Below are 22889 nucleotides of genomic sequence, written 5' to 3' on the forward strand. Positions count from 1 at the left end.
AGAGGAGCAAGTATGTTTCCCTAGGTCAAATCCAGGCACCAGAAAAGGCTATGGGCAGACTGCCAAAATTCCTTGCAAATGTGTCACAAAGGCCAGTGGCATCATATGTGAGAATGAAACTCCACGAATACTAATAGCCATTATGACACCAACTTGTCCACTTAATTTGGGAACCTTTCACAGCAGGTGTAAAAGCTTCTAAACTACATCAGAAAATCATGTGTGAAATATCATTTCTTACAACTGTTACATTTAGTTATGACCCAAAAAAGCGTAAGACAGATAGAGACAGATTACTTTCCTAGATACTAGGTCTGCAGAACTGGCAAAAAAAAAAAAAAGAAAGAAAGAAAAGAAAAAGGAAAGTTTCCTTCTTCTAAAACTTTCTTAGAAACCGTGTAACAAAAGTAAAAGAACGTCTAGGAACACTTTCGTTTTAATGAAAACTGAATTAAAAAAAAATCCATATCGTTCTCTGACTCCTACAAGGAATGTGTATAGGGAGTGAGTTACTGAGTTATAATCCTGGCTTCACTCACTAGCTGACATTGACTGCTTCCTCAGCTATAAAACAGAAGTCATAATGCCTAAAGCAAGTTGTGGTGGATACTAAGTGATATGGGATGCATGTAAAGTGCCGGGCACATAAAGGGTAACTGGTCGCCAGTTTTCAGTCCAGATACTAAGAAGCACAGCATTAATGAAAACTCGCTAGATTTACGTGGTGGTTTTCGTATGGGTTTGCTGATGAACAGTGAGATGCATATACAACCTGAAACCTTTCCCACATGTGCTACATTTAAAAGGTTCCTCTCCCGTGTGGCTCTTCTGGTGGCATGCAAGCTCTGAGTCCAGAATAAAACTTTTTGCACATGTTTTGCATTTATGGGGCTTTTCCCCTCTATGAATGCTCTGATGGGAAATGAGCTCGGAAACACGAAGGAAGGTCTTCGCACACTCAGGACATTTTAAGGGTTTGAATTTTGAGAACAAAAGCAGATTCTCCCCACAGTCACTGCAGTGTTCAGAGTCATCCTCATGACCCTGCTCGGGGAGGAGAAGGTGTGAGGGCTGCCCGAAACACTTCACACACCGAGAGCACCGGTACTGGGTGGCTGACATGTGCATTTTCTCACGCAAACCCAGATTTGTGTTCTGACCAAAATATTTACCGCAGTTGATACATTCATAAGCTTTTTTAGCAGTGTGGATTTTCTGATGCTGTGACAATCCTGGGAGCCACGTAAAACCTCTCCCACATATGCCACATGTGTGGGGTTTCTCCTTTACGTGGATATTCCTGTGCCGAGACAGATGTGAGTGCTGGCGGAAGCTGCTGCCACACTCAGCACACTTATAAGGCTTCTCACCAGTATGGATCCTCCTGTGTGTCCTCAGATTGGCTCTATGATTGAAAATCTTCCCACAGTCACCACATTTATACTTTTTGTCCCCTGAATGAGTTTTCTGATGCAAAACAAGGTATGAGTTATCACTGAAGCTTTCATCACATTCAGGACACTTGTACAAATTTTTGGCTTCTTCCCCAGGAAATTCAAGAATTTCAGAAAGTGCTCTGGTTCCTAAACATTGAGATAGTTCTAGTAATGGGGTTTGGTTTTCAATGGTAACTAGTAGGCTTATGAGCCTTTTCTTGCAAGCAGGAGCTCCACCTGATACTTTCCTTTCTGGGTCTCCAACTCCAGTCTCGGATTTTTCTGGGTAATAGACAAGGGGCACAGGGATGGAGGAATTTTCTGCGGCAAGTTCTTCAAATCCCGTAGACTCTAGATTCAACTGTTGAGAAGTCTCAGTCTTGCCTTCCCCTCCTGTTGATAAAACAAAGCAAAACATAGACAACACCCTCAAGTGGTACTGCGGAAAGAGCAAGCTACTTACACAAGGACCAAGAACCCACAGAGGGCTTATCCTAGAACCCAGACCCTTGTACTATACAAAATCAGGCCGGCAGGCTTCACTGACTTCCTAGAGGATCGAGTTGTTGGTGATCCTCTGAGGGGAGGAAGGGGAAAAGAGGTGTAACTAAGTTAGGGTCTAGTAGGATGGGAACTAAGGGCAATCTTGGTAGATGCCGTCCAGGGGAGGTTTCCAGTTAGTCCCCTGAGTCTCAAGAACTTTTCATCATTTACGCAATCTCAAGTGACTGCTGAGCAACCATAACTGGAGTAGAGACTGGGATTCATATTTAAGAGAGAAAGAGAGCAAGTGTGTATTTTTCTACCTAGCAGAGAAATAACATGGTTATTAGAAATAGTTTCAGGGGCACCTGGGTGGCTCAGTGGGTTAAACCCTCTGCCTTCGGCTCAGGTCATGATCTCGGGGTCCTGGGATCAAGCCCCACATCGGGCTCTCTGCTCAGCAGGGAGCCTGCTTCCCCCTCTCTCTCTGCCTGCCTCTCTGTCTACCTGTGATCTCTGTCTGTCAAATAAATAAATCTTAAAAAAAAAAAAATAGTTTCATTGTCACCAGGAGAGTTCTTCAAAATTTCTTTACCTCTCCTGGAGGAAAGATCAAGGGAGAGCTGCCATGCATACAGCAGCCAAAGATAAGTGGTCTTAATGCTAGGATGGCTAACAGAACTTGAGCTGCCAAAAAACTTTCTTCCTTAATATTTTTCAAAATATTCTTGATTTGTAAAGCCAACATATCAATATAAAAGGGGTCTTTTCCTTCCAGAGAAACAGCCCTATGATTGCCATTGCACACTGCCTGAGATGGAATTCTGGGCTGCAGTGCAGTGTGGGAATCCAAATGACACCCAGTGTCATTTTGCTGTTTTGAGGAGACCAAATTCAGGGATGCCAGGATGGCTAGAATTTGACAACAAAATACTGCGGATGAGGCAGGTGCCTAGGCAGGGCTGTAGACATCTAGGTAGGATCCTGTTAAGACTTGGGCAGAGTATTAATCTGTAAGTGCACATGAGGAAACTACCCCAGACTGGGAAAAGAGCCATCAAAAAGGAACACAGAACAATCTTCAGAGTTCACACTACACACATAGTTCAATAGTTCATGTTCCTGACAGCCAAGATGGAACACACAAGCTGTCAGGCTGTATCCTCAGAAAGACATTGCCTTAGCACCACGTCATATGGGCCCTAGCCTGAAGGCTGCTCTGAATACAGCCTAACAAAGCAAAAAAGCAAGCCATGAAAGGATCATACTAATCCCAAGTAACTTAAATGCAAAGTACAAAAAATAGTTTTAAAAGTACAACGGAAGCCAACATCCAGCAACAGAATACTCACAATGTCCAGCATCCAATAAAAAATTATCAGACATGCAGAGACGCAGAAGTATGACCAATAACAAGGAGCAAAACCAATGAACAGAAACAGACCCAGAAATAACAGATGATGAAACTAGTAGAAACAATGTTAGAATAGCTATAACTATACTTCTTAGGTTCAACAAGGCAGAGGGAAACATGAACATGATGAAGAGAGAGGTGGAAAATATGAAACACGAGTTAGGATATAGTTCCAAGAGTCAGCCCTAGTCAGAGACACTCTACTCAGGCATGGGAACATTTCTGCATGTAGTTCCCCTTATGTGAAAATGGCATAGCACCCCCTTAAGAGTAAATCAATTTCAAATCTTTAGTAGATAATAGTAACCTATACTCATGAGGTTTTGCAAGTAAAACTGTGAATTGACTTTTTTTTTTTTTTTTTAAAGATTTTGTTCATTTACTTGACAGACCGAGATCACACATAGGTCAGAGAGGCAGGTGGGGCGGGGGTGGGGGAGAAGCAGGCTCCCTGCTGAGCAGAGAGCCCAATGCAGGGCTCGATCCCAGGACCCTGAGATCATGACATGAGCTGAAGGCAGAGGCTCAACCCACTGAGCCACGCAGGGGTCCCTGTGAATTGACTTTAACAAATATTTGGGAAGATTACTGGGTACTGTCATGTCTCATGTAAAACCACAGTCACTGTACTAGATAGGATTTTTTAAGAAATCATCTCATCCTCTGAATACCACACTGTCATGCAAGCTCTTGTCATATCCACACAGATCAGCCAGAGGTAGGTCCCACACCCCCATACCAACATGTGAATGAGACATGGAATCCTGTTCCTAGAACTGACTGAAGTTCAGAAATGCAGGAAAACCAGCTGCCTTACCCATCAAGACCATATCCTTGAAACACTCCTGGGTAGTGTCTCTGCTGAGGGACCTCTGGGCAGGGTGCAGACTCACATACTCCTCTTGAGAAAAATACACAGCCAGATCCTCAAACAGCACTGGCCCCTGAAACAACATGAGAGCCCATCTCAGGACAGGAGGCCCCCAAGGCGACCCCCTCAGTTTAGGGACTGACAAGAGCTACAAACATCAGAACCAAGGGAGGAAGGGGCTTGGTGTAAAAGGTTCGTGAGTGCTGGGGATGGTGTTTAAATAAATGGGTCCTAAGCGTGGTGGTGGAAACTAGGAAGGAGTAAAAATGTACATAATTTCTGAAGCAGTGGTATAGGGGCCAAGATAGTAAACTGTAAGGAGTTCTAGAAGAGACTTCTAGAAAAGATGAGGGAACTCTCAGGGAGGGAAACCATTACGTACAGACGCTCTAAGGGAAAGAAAACTGAGCAGCCCAGGAAGAATCATGAAAAGGGACGGGTTCCAGTGTTCTCCCAACATCCTTTTGCTTCCTAGTCTCTCTCCTCCTTGCACATGACACTCACTGCTAAGCTCTCTTTGGAATCATATCCAGGCCTAATCCTCCTTCCCTTAGTTTATCAGTCTTCTAAAGTAACAGTACCTCGACGCGATTACGAATCATCTGGGGCTTTTGTTTCTGTGTTTATTCAAAAGGTGTGAGATATGCCTAGAAATCTGCAAGTTTAAGCAGCATTCCAGAAAGCCACTTTGAGGAACTCTGATAGCCTTCTCCAATGGGCCCTACTTCCAGCTGGTGGTTTTGAAAGGAAGAATGTGATAGGCCATTTCTCCCAAGTGCCTGGTCCAGGGACAAAGACAGCTTCATCGAAGGGCTATTTGGGCATCGGGAGCCCTCCCACCGAGACGGGCATTCCTAGCCCTCTTCCGAGGGAGGGCAGGCAGAGGCCGGAAAGTAGCGACAGTAACTGGGACCCCGAGAAGGGACCTGTTCTTACCTGGGCCCCCGTTGTCGGAAGCGTGGACGCCATCTCAGGGCCAGGGAGTGCCTTCCTCAAGTGCCACACTGACTTCGAGACAGATCTAGGAGGGGAGAGAATATTCCTCAGAGGGTCCAATTTGGCTGCAAAGCCCCTCCGTGCACTCCCAAGGCTTCCTCGCTTTCCCAACCCCTTTAATACCTGAGCCCAAGGCTCCTATCCGCAGCCCAGCCTCGGCGGGGCCGACTCCTGGGCCGGCCAGGTCCCACCTACCGCTCCAAGACTAGTGATGTTAGAAAGTCTCCCGCTACCCGGGCAGAAGGAGCAGAGGGCGACGCCCGACTGGCACTTTACACCGAGAGCCACAACCACTGCGAGTCTCCCACGCTCCTCTATGCTGGAGCTGCCAGGAAAGCCGCCGGAAACGGCCCGCCCCATGCTGTCGTTAAATTCTGTCCTGTGACTGGCCAGAGCTCCTCCGAAGGGGGCAGTCCGTCTTGTGTGTTGACCAATCGAGTCCGTTGGTGGGGGGCGGGGGAACCCGATGCCTCGCTGGGCATGCTGGGAGTTGTAGTTTTCCTTCTGTCTCCCGAAGTAAGTATGTCCGGTTCCGCAGCCTGCGTTTCCCGGGTGAGCTCCTACCCGCTTACCTGCGGGCAGCTAAGCGAATCCGTAGAGTGTGATGAGGTAGGGTGACCTCGGAGCGACGTAATGTTTCAGGGAAATTGGAAGTAAGAAGACAGGGAGACTCCGAGCCCGAAGGACTATTTGGCACCGAAATGTGGTTTCGGGCGGCAGTGCCTTGTGGGCCCAAAATGTGGGTCCGGCCAGGGTGAGTGAGGTGAGTGGCCCGGAGTGCAAGTCCTAGTCTTGGCCTGAGCAGTCAAGTCCGCTCTTCTGGGCGGACTGTGGGGCCGTGGAGTGAAAAGGGGTGTCTTCTGCGTGGACAGAGTTCAGATCAGCTTTGACTAGGTTGCTAGGCTCTGATCCAAAGCATTTTAGGGGAGTTGTGCCCCGCGGCTGTGGCCGAGCTGAGCCAAATGAGGCTCAGGGCCACAGCGGATTTCAAGCGGACATAGAGCCTTTGGCTTGCTTTGCGAGACGTGTGCCTCCCGATACCTCATATGCGACCTGTCCTATTGCCACATATTTTATACTTCATTGGCCCTGGGTGCCGTGGTGTAGCGATTTGGAATTTAAAATTGAGCTCCTTCTCAAGCTTTGCCACTGATTGCTTGGGTCATCTTGGCCAATATACGACTTTGCTTTCCTAAGCTGCAGAGAGTTCCAAATGTTTCTCCTCGGAGGGTAGTTTCAAATAAGTTGTCAGTTTACAAAGGTGCCAATTTACAAAGATGAAAAAGCAAGGCTAATATGTACATTAATAGAAAATACTGGGTAAATTTTCTTATTCTAGGAACACGTGCCAAACATGCCTGTATCTAAAAGGTTATTCAAGAAATGGTTGCATGGTTATCGAAACAATATTTTCAGAACTGATAAAATAAGTAGTGGGAACTGGTGGGCTATCTGATGGGACAGTTTCAGTTGCAAATAACAGAAAACCCAACAAAACTATGTTCAAAAGTAGCTCAGGTGTAGATTGGTTAGTTCAGTGGCTCGGTGACAGTCAAGGCCCCAGTGCTTCCATATTTCTCCTCTGCCATCCTTAGCATGTCAATGAAAGTGACAGCGGAATCCACATAATACATGCAGATGTGCATTGTGACAGATACCCATCCTAAACCGGTTATTATCAAAGATAAAAAGACTATACCTACCATAATTGGTTTTGACCAACCACGGTTCACCCCCCCGGCACTGGGGGAAGGACCCAGCCTCCCCTGGCCAGTTACCTGCACAAAATCAGGGCTCTGTTGGGAAAGAAAAAGAAGGAAGTAGAACAGATGTCAAATAGGTAACTAAGAACATCTGCCACAAGAGACATCTGCTGACAGCAAAGAGCTAGGCCTTCTGAGAATGGGTCCCAAACGAGGCATTGGGGAGAGGGGCAGGGAAAGGTGGTAAAAGGACTGGTGGAAGAATAAGGAAAAATTTCCCCACAGGCTAGACCGTCCAAAGCATAAATGTTGAAGAAAAGCTAACAACCTGGTACATAGAGGTCTAAACTGAAAGCACGTTCATCTTGGACTCGTGGTAGTGCTTAAGTAGTCATGCCCCCCCCTTTGTGCTTATATTTAATGTTATCCTTCTGTCAAGGGTATCTCATTTAGGGCTCGCATGCTCCTGATTTTGATTTTTTACTCTTTCACCAAGAACAAGAGGCTCTTGTGTCTTTTTCCTCCAAACTTTGGTCTCATAACAAGGAGAGAAACACAGTTTCCACTGACCAGAAGTGAAGCTTGTGGTATTAACTCAATGGATAACCAGAGAGAGAAGGTTATCTCTGAAACAGGAAAGGAAACGAAATCTTCCCTAGACCCTTAAGTACTGAAATTAAGCAAGTACATGAAGAAGGGGGCTTGAGAGATGGATCTTGCTTAAAGTAAAGAGGTGAGATACAGAGCCCAAGACCAAGATTGAAAGGATAAGACTGAATTATATGCCCAACTTGGTTTTTTAAAAATCAGAGATGCTTGATGATATATCCATTATATGTTCAAGTAACAGATTTTTTTTTAAAGATTATTTATTGTATTTATTTGACAGACAAAGATCACAAGTAGGCAGAGAAGCAGGCAGAGAGAGAGAGAGGAGGAAGCAGGCTCCCCGCTGAGCAGAGAGCCCGATGCGGGGCTTGATCCCAGAACCCCGGGATCATGACCCGAGCCGAAGGCAGAGGCTTTAACCCACTGAGCCACCCAGGCACCCCAAGTAACAGATTTTTTAAAAAGATTTTATTTATGAGAGAGAGAGAGAGAGAGAGAGAGAGAGATAGAGAGATGCGTGGGGCGCCCCTCCAGTAACAGATTTTAATTGTCAAAACTCAAAAATCATGGGGTGCATGGAGACTGCTTAAGAGTCTCTCTCTCCCTCTGCCTCTCTCCTCCCTGTCTTCCCTATCCCCCCAACCCTGTTCACTTACACACTCTCTAAAAAATAACAAAACCAAAACCAAAAGACCTCAAAAATCCTTCTGGCACAACCTTCTGACAATCTTCTTCATTTCAGCCTTTAAAATATCGTAATAATCTGTATGTTTTAAATTCTTTCGGTAGCCAAATATCTGTTGTCTCTCTGGAGATCACATTATCTTTTAAAAATGAAAAATAACGTTTTTTTTTAAAAAGGTTTTGTTTATTTGACAGAGAGATCACATGGAGGCGGAGAGAGAGGGGAACAGGCTCCCTGCTGAGCAGAAAGCCCGATGCGGGGCTCGATCCCAGGACCCTGAGATCATGACCTGAGCTGAAGGCAGAGGCTTAACCCACTGAGCCACCGTGGCGCCCCCAAAAATAACTTTTTATAGGAGCATCTGGGTGGCTCGATCCATAAGCATCAGCTCAGGTCATGATCCCAGGGTCCTGGGATCAAGCCCAAGTCGGGGCTCCCTGCTCAGCAGGGGCCTACTTCTCCCTCTATCTCTGCCCATCATCCCCCTCATGCTCTTTCACTATCTCTCGGTCTCAAATAAATACAATCTTTTAAAAAATAGTAACATTTGATTATTAGAAGAGCGGTATGTGTGCATTTTAGAAAGTTAGAAAATACAGATATGAAAAAAATAGAAAATAAGAGTGCCATATTCTTATCATTCAGAGATTACCATTGTTCCCTTGTAAGTGTAGATAATTTTCTCTAGTAAGTTTCAACATAATTTCCAGAACAAATTGCTCTCTAAGTTTGGCGTTTTTAACATTCCCAGACAGTACTGTTTTTCAGGGTCCATTATTTAAAAATAAGTATGTTTCTGGTTCTTAAGACCTTTGTATCCTTCGTGATATATAAATACCAATGAGAAATTGTCAGGGCCATGTCAGGATGTACCAGAAGAGCATAGATAAGCAAGATTAGCTTTATCTCTCAACTTCAGCAAGAGGCTTTTCTCACAGGAATCCAGAATGCGTGTCTGGGCAGTTAGGAACCTGGGCTCATTAGTATCCGGTCTCTAATGAAGGGAGTGAGGGTTGCTGGTCATGCCTGCAGGACTTACTGTCACAGCAAGAGGCTGTCACGACTTTGAAGCTAAAATTGCCTCTAACTGGGCAGGAACTCCTTCATCAGAGAGACTCTCAAAAAAGAAAGAGAAAGCAAGGAGAAAGAGAGAAAGGGAGGAAGGAGGAAAGAAAAGAAAGAGAAAGAGGAAGGAAGAAGGAAGGGAAGGAGGGAGGGAGGAAGGGAGGAAGGTGGCTAAGGGCTCTAGATTGTGCCTCCAGTATATTCATACTATGGCGACAAAGTGCTTTTGCTCTGTGTCAACTCTAACAGAATTCTTTCTTAGTCACTGAGGCTAGAAATGCTTCCAAAGGAAGATTCTGGACCTACTGATACTGATTGATTCTTGCAAATAGAAGCTGTAAGCAGAGACTCCTGGAGGCTGATAAGATCTACAGAGCCTAGAGGTTGGGCACATTGAGGACAGAGAAGGAACAGCGAGTTGGAGAGTAGACCAGAAGACTACATGCTCAGACAATTAATTTCCCCCCACAGGACCCTACAGATTGAGCCTTCGGAGACTAGGGATTTAATGAGACACTTGACCCAGGAGTGAACAAAACAGCAGGGAATGGCCAGGAGGGAAGTGATGGCCTTGCCTCGTTTTCCCCTGCAGCAGACGGAAAAGCTGTACTGGAGGACCAAGGTGCCGAGCCAGCCCGAGCAGGGAGAGGAGTTGCAGAGAGTGAGTCAAAGCCGGCAGTGTCTTGGTGCGGATAGTGCGCTCACGGTCAGAGGAAACCCACTGAAATGAAACCCATTTTATTAGTCAAGATTTTTTTTTTTAAGATTTTATTTGTTTATTTGACACAGAGAGAGATCACATGTAGGTGGAGAGGCAGGCAGAGAGAGGGGGAAGCAGGCTCCCCGCTGAGCAGAGAGCCCCATGCGGGGCTCCATCCCAGGACCCTGGGATCATGACCTGAGCTGAAGGCAGACATTTAACCAACTGAGCCACCCAGGCGCCCTAGTCAGTATTTCTTAAATATTAATACTGAATGATAGAGGGTGGATAGTAAAACACATGCTTTTGTTTTGCTGGTAGGCGAGTAAAGGAGCATATTTTTTAAATAAAGTCTTTATAAAGTAATGTGTCCCTAGTATACATATCATGAGGTTCAAAACTCTTCATACCATTTGACCTTGTAAATCTAATGGTAAATATCTACCTGCATTAATTGGGCATCCGATTTCATTAACTATACACAGAGACCCAAAACAACATTGGCTTATACAAATAGAAATATATTTTTCTCTCACATTTAATTCAAGCCGGTTTGACAGCTGCACCCTGGAAAGCTGCCTGGGACCCAGGCTCCTCCTGCTTTGTGCTTCCCTACTCATAGGGTATTCTCTCCTGACTCTCAGACTCCCAGTCCAGCATGGCTCACTGCCCTGTCTCAGTTGCAGCCCGCAGGAAGAGGGAGAGGAGGGCGTGTCCCTTTCTTTTGGGGGCAGAACTTGGAGGTTGCACGTCCCACTTTGAGTGCCATCCAAAATAGCTAGAACTTAGTCACATAGTCCAAGAACCACACCTAACTCAAGGGAGGCTAGGAAACAGTAGTTATTCTGGGTAGCCCATGCCCAGTTGAAAAGCAGAGGCTACATCACAATGAGAAGAGGAAAGTAGGGACGGCTGGGTGGCTCAGTCTGTTAAGCATCTGCTTTCAGTTCAGGTCATGATCCCAAGGTCCTAGGACCGAGTCCTGCATTGGGCTCCCTGCTCAGTGGGGAGTCTGCTTCTCCCTCTGCCTGCTGCTCCGCTTGTGTTCGCTCTCTGGCATATAAATAAGTAAAATCTTTTTTTAAAAAGAAGAAGGAGAGAGGTACGCAGGGCACCGAGCGGGAGTCAGGCGCGGTGTTTGCGGGTCTCCGCGGGGGTCTTGAGTGCCGGGCCGCATCGCGTCGGTGCGGGTGTCATGTCAGACAACGAGGACAATTTTGATGGTGACGACTTCGATGATGTGGAGGAGGATGAAGGGCTTGGTGACTTGGAGAATGCTGAGGAGGAGGGCCAGGAGAACGTTGAGATCCTCCCCTCTGGAGAGCGACCACAGGCCAACCAGAAGCGAATCACCACACCGTATATGACCAAGTATGAGCGAGCCCGTGTACTCGGCACCCGCCCCCTCCAGATCGTGATGTGTGCCCCCGTGATGGTGGAGCTGGAGGGGGAGACAGATCCCTTGCTCATCGCTATGAAAGAGCTCAAGGCCTGAAAGATCCCCATCATCATCCGCCGTTACCTGCCGGATGGGAGCTATGAAGACTGGGGGGTGGACGAGCTCATCATCACCGACTGAGCCGGAGTCGTCTTCCTGACTGTGCCTCATCCTATTTTCTCATTCTTTCTACGTGTAAATAATAAACTGTTCAGCCTTTAAAAAAAAAAAAAAGGAGAAGAAGAAGAAATTGGACACTGGGGACATCTGGCAATCAGTGCCATGTTATCCTAAGGAAATGTGTTGAAAATGGAAAATCATGAAGGTGTTTACTGCAGAATTATGTACAGTAGAAAAAATTGGGAATGACCTAAAGTCTAAGAATTTTTCCTCTTTCTCAGGAGGAAATATCGCAGCCAATTAACATGTTATTTTTAAGGAGTTTTACCAAATATGGGGAAATGCTAACATTAAAAATTTTAAAACATTGGGGCACCTGGGTGGCTCAGTGGGTTAAGCCTCTGCCTTTGGCTCAGGTCGTGGTCTTGGGGTCCTGGGATTAAGCCCCACATTGGGCTCTCTGCTCAGCAGAGAGCCTGCTTCCCTTCCTCTCTCTCTCTGCCTGCCTCTCTGCCTACTTGTGATCTCTGTCTGTCAAATAACTAAATAAAAAAATCTTAAAAAGAAAATTTTTTTTAAAGCATAGGGGCACCTGGGTGGCTCAGTGGGTTAAAGCCTCTGCCTTCGGCTCAGGTCATGATCTTCAGGGTCCTGGGATCGAGCCCCACATCGGGCTCTCTGATCAGCGGGGAGCCTGCTTCCCCCTCCCCCTCTGCCTGCCTCTCTGTCTACTTGTGATCTCTCTCTTGTGACAAATAAATAAAATCTTAAAAAAAGTTTTTTAAAGCATATCAAACTGTACATAAAATATTATCATTATTAAAAATACACTGAAGGGCGCCTGGGTGGCTCAGTGGGTTAAGCCACTGCCTTCGGCTTGGTTCATGATCTCAGGGTCCTTGGATTGAGTCCTGCATCGGGCTCTCTGCTCAGCAGGGAGCCTGCTTCCCTCTCTCTCTCTCTCTCTGCCTGCCTCTGTCTACTGTGATCGCTCTCTGTCAAATAAATAAATAAAATCTTTTAAAAAAAAATAAAAATAAAAAAATAAAAATACACTGAAGAGAGCAATAAGGAGACATGCAAATGCTGCGTGATCATCTTGGGCTGGCGAGCAAAGGGTAATTTTTTCTTCTTTATACTTGTCTATATTTTTCTTATTACAGTGAGTATGTATTACTTCCAAAACTAGTCTGGAGTTGAACTGCGTGGGTCGAAATCGCTCCCTGCAGCTTAACAGCTCAGACATCTTGGATTCATTATTTGACCTCTTGAGGCCTCAGTTTCCATAGCTGCAAAATAGGAACAGCGAGTGTGAATACCTCATGGCCTGCCTCGTGTTGTTAGGATGATTAAATGAGATACTATGTGACCCAATACTCTAGGATACAAGAAGTGCTCAAAAGTATGCGCTTTATCCTTGAAAAGATTTTTAGGAATGCCTGAGTAGCTCAGTTGCTTGGGCGTCCCTCTCTTGATCGTGGCTCCAGCCTTGATCCAGGGTACTGAGTTCAAGCTCTGTGTTGGGCTCCATGCTGGACATGCAGCCTACTTTAAAAAAAAAAAAAAAAGGTTTTTAAATAAAATCATCAGTCAGACACATCCGCATAGTCCACATAGAGCTTCCTGTAATGACATGTTTCCCAAGAACTTGGAAGAAGGGGAATAAGGCTGAACTCTGAGAATTAAGCTGAGAAAATTGAGATGAAACCAATTTCTGCAGAAATAGCAAGTGACTTTAAGCAAAGCCTGGAAAGTGAATCAGGCTGGGATTTGTGGTTCAGAAAAGGAACACGTTTACAGAGGCGCCTAGTCTGAGGGGAGCCAAGAGGAAGAGGAGTCAGCAAGAGTCTGGCACCCTCCTAGTGCTCCTCAGGCAAAAGAAATGTTGAAAGAATGGGACACGCATTCCTGACAGCAGAGAAGGGTCTGCTGTGTTGGATTAGGACCCAAGTAAAAGATTTCCCTTAAGACTCTGTTTCCGTTCCTCGTACCCCCTGCATACAAGAACTTTCTGATTAGTGATCTAGCTTCCCAGGAACCATAATAGAGGAAGAGGCATCTAGAACAGGGAGAGGAGTATCCCAGGGACCCTTAACCACGAACAGGTAAGCCAGTATTTGGTTTAAGTCTCAGTCTTCCGTGAGTCCAAGCAGTAAGCCCAGCTTCAGGGTGTACTGACAATATACCAAAACCAGACCCTCCCAGTGTGCTGGCCTGACCCTCTAAGACCGGGCCCAGCAGCCACGTGGTTGTCCCCTGCTCCCTCTGTCTTGGTTCTATAGCAGCAAGCAGGATCATCCTTGGTGACCCACATAAACCCTTGGAGCATTTTATGCCCAACGGGAGTTTCACTGGAAGCCAAATATTTGGTTCCTGGTTGTAGTGGCTTTGATCCATGCAAATGTTAATAAACCTTTCAGGAGCACAAATCAATAATCTCCCCCAACTCAAGCCAGTCCAAGAAGGCTTTTCCTCTCCCGGGGGTGCCCCCAGGGTGGTCCAGAGCCCTCTCAAGTCGGGTAGATGTGGTCTGCCATCTATAGGGCTTGCCATGAAGTGGCTTGGTCATGGTCTGTTTCTGGGACCCTGGAAAAATGTTTTCAGGGTCTTCCTGTAAAGCCTGGCTTTTGAAACCCAGCTGTCCTCCTGGGTGAGTCAGGACAGGATGGGCATCATGGTCGACAAAATGGGGACAACCATACCTACTTCTCAGAGTTGCTGGCAAGCATACAGGGTCCCTGAGGAAGGACTGTGACACAGGGTGTAGCACATGGCGGATGCTCAGCAAATTTGTCTTGACTCATGTCCCTTCTAAAAGCCCAGTTGTCGTGTGTAAACCACCTCTGCGGAAACCCTTATCAGGCCATCTTGTAATCATACATCTGCTTAAAGGCAGAGAATGCATCTCAGTAGCAATTTGTACCCATGGCCCCTGGCACAGGGGCCAGCTCTCTTAAAGCAAGGGAAGAAGGAGGGAACAGAATCCCATATCTAAGCTCAGCCCTCACCTCACTTTCATTTGCTTCTTTTAAAAAAATTTTTTTTTAAGATTTTATTTATTTATTTGACAGAGACAGAGATCACAAGTAGGCAGAGAGGCAGGCAGAGAGAGGAAGGAAAGCAGGCTCCCTGCTGAGCAGAGAGCCCGATGTGGGGCTTGATCCCAGAACCCTGAGATCATGACCTCAGCTAAAGGCAGAGGCTTTAACCCACTGAGCCACCCAGGCACCCCTGCTTCTTTTTTTTAAAAAACATTTTTATTTATTTATTTTTTATTTTTTTAAAGATTTTATTCATTTGACAGACAGAGATCACAAGTAGGCAGAGAGGCAGGCAGAGAGAGAGGAGGAAGCAGGCTCCGCGCTGAGCAGAGAGCCCGATGCGGGGCTCGATCCCAGGACCCTGAGACCATGACCCGAGCCGAAGGCAGAGGCTTAACCCACTGAGCCACCCAGGCGCCCCTAAAAACATTTTTAAAAGTTTATTTGACAGACATCACAAGTAGAGAGGCAGGCAGAGGGGGAGGGGGAAGCAGGCTCCGCGCTGAGCAGAGAGCCCGATGCGGGGCTGGATCCCAGGACCCTGAGATCAGGACCTGAGCCCAGGCTGAGGCTTAACCCACTGAGCCACCCAGGCGCCCCACATTTGCTTCTTATTGGTGAAAATATCATATTGCTTGTGTACATAAATAAGATCTCTGGGAGGATACAAGGATCCTAGCAATAGTGGTTATCTGGAGAACTCTGGCACTTGAAGTCAGAAAGAGGAAGCCTACTTTTCACCATATCTCCTTTTGTTGTGGTTCTGAAAGTTGGCCATGGGCTTGCATATTTGTTAAAAAAAGAAAAAAGTTTATGTTAGGGACGCCTGGGTGGCTCACTCAGTTAAGCATCTGACTCTTCATCTTGGCTCAGGTCTTGATCTCAGGATCATGAGTTCAGGCCCCACATTGGGCTCCACACTGGGTATGGCGTGTATGATGTGGGAAACAAAACCAAAAGAGGAAGCAGATTTCCTTGCTGCTTACACCCACTGACAAGTCCTTGAAACAGGCAGAATGACCTTCCTCCAGAAGCTCAACTGCCTCAGTGCTGACACCATGGTAAGGGCAGAAGGAAATCTTAGTGTTCCCCGCCCCCTCCATCCCCCAGGAGCCTGTAAGTCTACTTTAACACATACGAATTCCTTTGCAAACTTCCTGTATCTCTACCCCCAAGATATATGTTAGCAATCATCCTCCAAGTGCATGGCTCACTGACCTATGAGACCACTGAAGGGTCTCATGACAGTTTTTATTAGGCAGTAATAAATGACCTTTTCCTAACAATAGCTAGCCCCCTCAGGGTCATGGAAACCTTGTTTCCAAAATACCTTGGAGGCTCCTGCTGTCCCTAACCCCTCCCAACTTGAAGGTATATAATCGGCCACTCCTCATGGCCCCAGTGCAGATTTTTCTGCCTATGGATCCTGTCCTTCTGGTTTAATAAAACCACCTTTTTGCCCCAAAGACATCTCAAGGGTTCTCTCTTGGGCGTTGTCTCTGGAGCCCATCACTTCAAACCACATTAGAACCTACTTTAAAAAAAAATAAAAATAAAAAGTTTGTGTTAGGAAATCTCCCATCCCCTAGTTAGGCCCAAACAAAAATATGTTGGACACATCTATAAAAATCATATAAAGAGAAATATAAATGGCTAATAAAAATAGAAAAAAGTGATCAAACTTACCAAGAAATATACATTAAAACTGTGAGATCTTTTCACCCAGATGCAGAGAGGTAAGGAATAATAATACCCCCTGTTGGTGAGGACAGAAGTTTTTTTACTCTTGGTGTCAGAGAAAACTGGTAAAACCTTTTGGGCAGGGGTTTGTTGCCATATTGAAATGTGGTCAATTAGAAATAATTTTGGGGGCGCTGGGTGGCTCAGTCGGTTGTGTCTGACTCTTGGTTTTGGCTCAGGTCATGATCCCGGGATTGTGGGATTTGGCCCACATTGGGAGTCTCCTTGGGATTCTTTCTCTCCCTCTGCCCCTCCCCCAGCTCTCTCTTTCTAAAATAAATAAATCTTGGGGCGCCTGGGTGGCTCAATGGGTTAAAGCCTCTACCTTCGGCTCAGGTCATGATCCCAGGGTCCTGGGATAGAGCCCCACATTGGGCTCTCTGCTCAGCAGGGAGCCTGCTTCCCCCTCTCTCTCTGCCTGCCTTTCTGCCTACTTATGATCTCTGTCTGTCAAATAAATAAAATCTTTAAAATAAAAAAAAAAGAATTATAGTGTTAAAAAATCTTTTTTAAAAAATAAATAAATAAAATTAAATAAATCTTTAAAAAGAATGATATTAACTAACATCCTACGAATTGTCCCTAGGGGAAAAAAAATAATCTGCAATGTGTGCAGGTTTCTCTACAAAGTTGTTAGTTAAAACATTGTTTAGAAGCTGAATGTGTGGGTATTGCAGGGGAAACCGTGATTGCCAGACCCCGCTACCCTCCTCCCCAACCCTAGTCTGTCTGTTGACAGAGCAGAGAGTAGGGCCCTAGAGAGGGGGTATGACCCACAGCTGGAGTAAGAGAGTAGTACCCAATTTTGTTCCTCTGGGCCAGATGAGACCCCAGGGACCAGAAAGGAGAAGTGAAATTTTAAATGTCTTCATTTCTGGGGGCACCTGGGTGGCTCATTCCGTTGGGCGTCTGCCTTCAACTCAGGTCATGATCCCAGGATTCTGGGATTGAGCCCCGCATCGGGCTCCCTGCACAGCGGAGAGCATGCTTCTCCCTCTCCCTCTGCTGTTCCCCTGCTTGCTCTCCCTCCCTCCCTCTCTGTGTCAAATAATTACAAAAATAAATGCCTTAATTTCTGGAGAGATCTTGACCTTGGAGATTCATAGAACAGTGAGTATGTATTAACTTCCAAAATTAGCAGAGTAAGCTGGGGCTTGGGAAGGGCAGGACCAGCCCGGGTCGATGGGGGCTTGCTGCTCGCCCGGCCAGAGAAGCCTGGTTACCTCCCTGTCTCCGAGGCCGGGAGAGGGTTCCGCATCTGAGGAGGCAGGAGTTGAGGGTTTCCCTTCAGGTGCTCCCTGGAGCCCTGCCTCTGCTTGGCAGCTTGGAATGCGGCTGAGCTACTACCGGGGTATAGATTGCTGGCTGCGCTCGAGGGTAGTACCTCTAGGTGTCTCCCTGCTTGACCCATGGCCATGAGTAGGCAAGAGAACTATAACGGTACGGCAGAAGAGGCCTTGCAGCCAGAGGGAGGAGGAGCAGACAGAGTGATCGAAACACGCAGCTCCTGTTGAAGCAACTGGAGGAGACGGACGACCACACCACCCAAATCACTGAGCCAAGAGACAAGGGACTGACCTTATTATTATCTTTTTATGTATACCAGAGCCCTGGATTTATGTATTTATTTATTTGTCAGAGAGAGAGAGAGCGCACACACACTAACACAAGCAGGGGGAACAGCAGGCAGAGGGAGAAACAGGCTCCCCGCTGAGCAGGGAGCCCGATGTGGGCCTCCACGGGACCCTGGGATCATGACGTGAGCGGAAGGCAGACACTTAACCAGCTGAGCCATCCAGGCATCCCAAAGGGCTGACCTTAATTGATCAAAGCAATTAGGGACCATTTGGGGCTGGAATGGTTTGTTGTTTTTTTTTAAAGAGGGCAACTACCTTGAATAACCCTTGTAGTAACACAGTAATGTGTGGTACCTCCTTGTCCTGAGGATGAAGGAGATCCTGTGTTAGAAGCCTAATGCAAAAAAAAAAAAAAAAAAGAAGAAGAAGCTTAATGCAGTACTAGGCAGGTAGTAAGCCCTTGGGAAAATATTTTCTCGTTTGTGTTTAAAAGAGTGTTTTTAAGGTTTGAATGGATATACATGCCCTTCTCAGTTTTGACAGTTCATCTTAAAGTACTGTACATAGAACCTTGGAAACAACAGAATGTTGTACCTCTGTCATCACATAGGAAAGGCTTCTCAAACTTTAATGTTTCAGTGTTCCAAACTTCCAATGTTTTTAACGCTTCTCAAACTGTAAATCAACTAGGGATCCTATTAAATGTAGGTTCTTAGTTAAAGGCAAATTCTGATTCAGTCTGGCTGAGGCCTGAGGTTCCATAGTTTTAACAAGTTCCCAGGGATACTGATGCTGCTGGACCACAGACCACACTTTAAGTAGCAAGGGCATAGGTAGGGTTTCACTTCTCCTGTTACTGGAGAGGTTTATCATTGTACCCATTTTCCATGGATGGAGAAAGAAGAGGAGGAAAGCAAATAATTTCCTTTTTTTAAAACCTCATCTCTTTATTTAAAAAAGTTTTGGGGCACCTGGGTGGCTCAGTTGGTTGAGCAACTGCCTTTGGCTCAGGTCATGATCCTGGAGTCCCACATCGGGCTCTCTGCTCACAGGGAGTCTGCTTTCCCTCCGACGCTCTCTCACTCTCATTCTCTCTCTCTCTCAGATAAATCTTTAAAAAAATTTTTTTTCAAACCTGGGATGCATGGGTGGCTCAGTTGGTTAAGTGTCTGCCTTCAGCTCAGATCGTGGTCCCAGGGTCCTGGGATCCAGTCGTGCATCAGGCTCCTTGCTTAGTATCCCTACTAATCCCTGCTTTTCCCTCTGCCTGCCCCTCCCCCTGCTTGTGCTCGCTTTCTCTCTCTCTCTCTTTCAAATAGATAAATGTTAAAAATCTTTAAAAATTCCAAACCTGAATCTTTGGAGGAAAAATGCAGCAAACCCCTATATACCTGTCAACTTAACTTCACCAACTGGTAACGTTAACGCAATTTGCTTTTAAGGACATGACACAGAAATTGCCTACATCACTTTCACTCTTATTCATTGGTAATAAGTTTGGCATACACCCTCACTTGTTGCAAGGGAGGCTGAGAAATACAGCCTGCCTTAATAGCTATTTGCTTGCTGTAGGGGGAGGGGTTCTGTTACTACAGGAAGATGCGATAAAGCGGTTATTGGATGAGGAGGAGAAGAAAGATTTGTGGGACAATAGACAAATCTGACACATTGACCCCTTAAATCTTGTAACCAGTTGTTCTCTTGGAAGTAGATTCTGGAAAGATCTGAGCTAAAATTGCAGCCCATCTCTGGAAAGTATATAGGACTTAAAAGTGCATTTTACATACCTACCGCATTGTTGACAACTGTTCTGTCTTCATTTATCTTGCTGTACTGTGTGGATCTTTTTAATCAGTCTTAATTTTTTTTTGCAACAAGTTTAATTGGAAAATAATTTAATAATGACACAGTAAATATGATTGTGTGGAGTCCTCAGAATGTTACAAATGGGCCCAAACACAGTTCACTACAGCATCTTTGCTTACAATGGCATGTTTGTAGACCTTAAACATGTAGCACTGCCAAGCTGTAAAGAGTATTAGATCTATTTTCATTTTGTTCAAGTGTTATTCTCCGCTTTCTTTAAAAAACAGGAACTTACAGAAACTGTTACAGAAAGGAAATATACAGGTTGCTTTGTATAAATCAAGATTCCATCCGCCTCTACACATCACATTACGAAGACAACAATAGATTTTTCCTTGTTGTTTTATATTGCCTTGTTACTTTTTAAAAAAATATTTTATTTGAGAGAGAGTGAGTGAGAGAGAGCACAAGTGGAAGGTGGGGGAAGGGGCAGAGTGAGGGGGAGAAGGCCGGGCTCCGGGCTGAACAGGGCGTGGGAAGTGGGAAGAGGGGCTGGATGGCAGGACCCTGGGATCATGACCCCAAGGAAAGGCAGTCGCTTAATCGACTGAGCCAGCTAGGCGCCCCACATCACTTTTGATCTGTTTATTCCAGTTACTTTGAAAACTTCTCATCTCTTCACTTTTTCCTTTTCAAAATGTTAAAAAGAATATGCTTTTAACTTTTCTGAGATAGTGTTATTTTATTTACTTTTGATTTGTAATAGTTTATTCTCTTGGATATGAATTAAATCCTTTTAAGGTGGATCCTTTTAGCCTTCGACTGTAAGCAGATCATTCTTATTCCATCCTTTGGCAGCGTGGACCACTTTTTTGTGAAGGCAAAGCAAAAATTACTGCTTTAAAGTTACTATCACATGTTGCTCAACACGGGTTCCCTACTATTTTTAGTATATGTGCTGCCGAAGCGAGCACTACGGGTTCCCTACTATACGGAACTTGGGTTCGATCTTGTGCTACAGACCCTCCTGCACCTTGAGTGCGACCGACCCCTACCCACTGGCACGGCGACAGCCCTCCACAGCCTTTGTGCGGAGACGAACTGGCTGTACGCCGCGTCCACGCCGCCACACTTCCCGGGCTCGACGCCCGCCAGGCGCGGGGGATGGAAAAGCCCGAGGCCCAAGCGAGGGGAGCGTCGGCCCAGCCAGGACTGGAGGGCGGGGAGCAATCCCCGTCTTGGAAGCCCCCGCTCTGCGTATGGGACACTCAGCAGGGCCCAGAAGGGCGCCCACGTCCGGCCGCCGGACCTCCTCCGAGGCCTGCCCGGTCGTAAGATGGCGGCGGCGGCGTCGGGCAGCGGCGGCGTCAGGCAGCGGCGGCGGCGTCCCACGTGGGGACCGGTGGCCAATGGGCTTCCGGCCTGTGCCGCCGGCCCGGCGCGGGAGGCGGAAGTGCCTCGGGCCGCCGCCTCCGTCCGGGCTGCGGCCCCTGCCGGTTACATAACTCGTTTCGGGTTCCGCGCGGCCCCACTTTTCGGCAGCCCACGACCCCAGGATGCTTTGAGCCCCACGACGGCGTCCGCTGCCGCCGGCTCCCCTCCGAGGTGAGGTTCCCCCGGCTCCGGCCTGCGGTGGGGCTGGGGTCGTGAGGGAGGGGGGAGCCTCCCGGACCGGAGCCGGCCCGGGGAGGCGGGGGCCCGAAGGGTGCGGGACGGCGGTGGCGGGACCCAAGCTTCTGGGTGCCCAGACGTGTCCGCGGGGTGACGAGGGGGTCGCGGAGCTCGCGCCGGCCGATGCTGAGGGGGGCGTCCGCGGGGCGAGGACGGACGCGCTTTCCCGCACCTTCTCCCGCCCCTGTGCCCCCTTTGCCTGAGCGCCTCCCGGCCAGGCCCCAAGACGAGTTGGTGGGGGAAATTTGGGACCAGAGGTCAGACTGCCCCTCGTTTCTCTCCGAGTCGCCCTCCTGCGGAAGGGCCTGGCCTTTTCACAGGTCAGCGGTTCTCCTGACCTGCCTTTGCTTTGGTACTTGTTGCGCGGATTGTAGTTATTTGCCGCCTTGGTTGCCCTCCTGTGAACTCTTGAAAGCTTGGGGCTCTGTCTTCGTCGTCTCTGACTCTTTCGTCCTCAGCCGTACCTTTTGGTTTTAAAGACAGGTGAATTCCTTACGTTTCTGGTAGTTTGCAGACTGGCCATGCAGACCCTACCAGAGCTCTGACCTCCTCCACCAGAACGGGCGCTTCTCAAGGAGCCTGGGAACCTGTAGCTCCCGTGGTGTGTCCCCGTGAGAATATCGTGAGGGAGGCTGTGGGCCTTCTCTGGACCACTGACCACACATACCTTTATGCCCAGCGGGTGCCAGAGCCCAGGACCTGGAGTTATTCTGCAGTGAACGTGGACATGGGCAGCTTCATTGATCTGTTTCACTCTGTCAAGTCCTGAGCCATAAGATTTTGTTACTCACTTGTCCCGATGGAGAAGGATAGCAGCCCCACGCACTCACTCCCTGCGGTGCCCGAGTGGCTGTTAATTGGGAGTGTCAGAACTGGAGAGGACATTGCTGATTGCGGAAGTGTCACCAGCGGACTTAAGGCAGAAACGTCTAGTTAATGATTAATTGAGTGATCCAGGAAAGGTCGGTGATTCCAGGTCATCTACAGAAATACCACAATCCCTGTGACACCTTGTGATGTAGAGATGTGAGAAGTTACTTGTTCGGCCTGCAGACAGGAAGGAGGGGAGTTTTGAGCATCATTGAATTAAAAGAGGCTGGAGCAAAAACAAATTCTGTGTCTCTCATGAAATCTCTGAATTGCCTTAAGTTTGGAGAAGAATGGAATAAACACTAGAAGAAACTCAGGGGTGGCTGAAATGTAAGTCCTGGTCATCTTTTCGAGTGGACAGATCAGTCATGGCAGTACACACAGGTCTTCACTTAACCCTGTTTTAGATTCTTTTTTTTTTTTTTTTAAAGATTTTATTTATTTATTTGAGAGAGAGACAGTGAGAGAGAGCATGAGCAAGGAGGTCAGAGGGAGAAGCAGACTCCCCATGGAGCTGGGAGCCCGATGCGGGACTCGATCCCGGGACTCCGGGATCGTGACCTGAGCCGAAGGCAGTCGTCCAGCCAACTGAGCCACCCGGGCGTCCCTAGATTCTATATCTGTAGCAATCAGTGTGCAGATCGGCCCTGGAGAATGCAGTGTG

The 22889-nt window shown here is 47.1% G+C and overlaps 3 protein-coding genes and 1 pseudogene across 8 annotated transcripts in view; 3 read left to right on the top strand and 1 right to left on the bottom strand.

Annotated features, from left to right (window-relative positions):
• The window catches only part of ZNF174 (zinc finger protein 174), a 62912-nt gene that overhangs the window by 24627 nt on the left and 15396 nt on the right, over nt 1-22889 (top strand). Inside the window, exon 3 of one of the 2 annotated variants that reach the window (XM_047713762.1) lies at nt 9525-10946. The exons of the other annotated variant lie outside the window; for it this stretch is intronic. Coding sequence (XP_047569718.1) covers nt 9525-9571 — 47 coding nt within the window. The 3' untranslated portion in view covers nt 9572-10946. Of the gene's footprint in view, nt 1-9524; nt 10947-22889 lie in introns of those variants that run through there. 2 annotated transcript variants of the gene reach the window in all.
• Nucleotides 456-22793, bottom strand: ZNF597 (zinc finger protein 597). Of its 5 annotated transcripts, none has more exons than XM_047713758.1 (4): nt 22787-22793; nt 5141-5225; nt 4151-4277; nt 456-1832 (listed from the first exon to the last, which is right to left on the bottom strand). In XM_047713758.1, exons 2-4 carry the CDS (start codon nt 5171-5173, stop codon nt 718-720), a joined length of 1275 nt encoding a protein of 424 aa, XP_047569714.1. In that variant the 5' UTR covers nt 5174-5225; nt 22787-22793; the 3' UTR covers nt 456-717. The 5 variants fall into 5 exon arrangements, with proteins under 5 accessions (XP_047569714.1, XP_047569713.1, XP_047569712.1 ...); XM_047713757.1 differs by lacking the exon at nt 22787-22793 and adding an exon at nt 5434-5607; XM_047713756.1 differs by lacking the exon at nt 22787-22793 and adding an exon at nt 5396-5607.
• Nucleotides 11052-11873, top strand: LOC125090766 (DNA-directed RNA polymerases I, II, and III subunit RPABC2-like; annotated as a pseudogene).
• Nucleotides 21152-22889, top strand: part of NAA60 (N-alpha-acetyltransferase 60, NatF catalytic subunit) — a 29688-nt gene continuing 27950 nt past the window's right edge. The window contains exon 1 of the mRNA XM_047713773.1: nt 21152-21289. The gene's annotated coding sequence lies outside the window, so the exon portion shown is untranslated. The remainder of the gene's footprint in view (nt 21290-22889) is intronic.

Source organism: Lutra lutra, chromosome 18, assembly GCF_902655055.1.
Source record: "Lutra lutra chromosome 18, mLutLut1.2, whole genome shotgun sequence".
Lineage (NCBI taxonomy): Eukaryota > Metazoa > Chordata > Mammalia > Carnivora > Mustelidae > Lutra > Lutra lutra.

What these genes read in the sequence shown, in the direction of transcription:
- ZNF597 (XM_047713758.1), bottom strand. Translation starts at nt 5,173, where the DNA reads ATGGCGTCCACGCTTCCGACAACGGGGGCCCAG. An exon ending in TTCCGACAACGGGGGCCCAG is followed by an intron (nt 4,278 to 5,140) that starts GTAAGAACAGGT and finishes ATGTTGTTTCAG; the next exon opens with GGGCCAGTGCTGTTTGAGGA. An exon ending in CAAGGATATGGTCTTGATGG is followed by an intron (nt 1,833 to 4,150) that starts GTAAGGCAGCTG and finishes TTGTTTTATCAA; the next exon opens with CAGGAGGGGAAGGCAAGACT.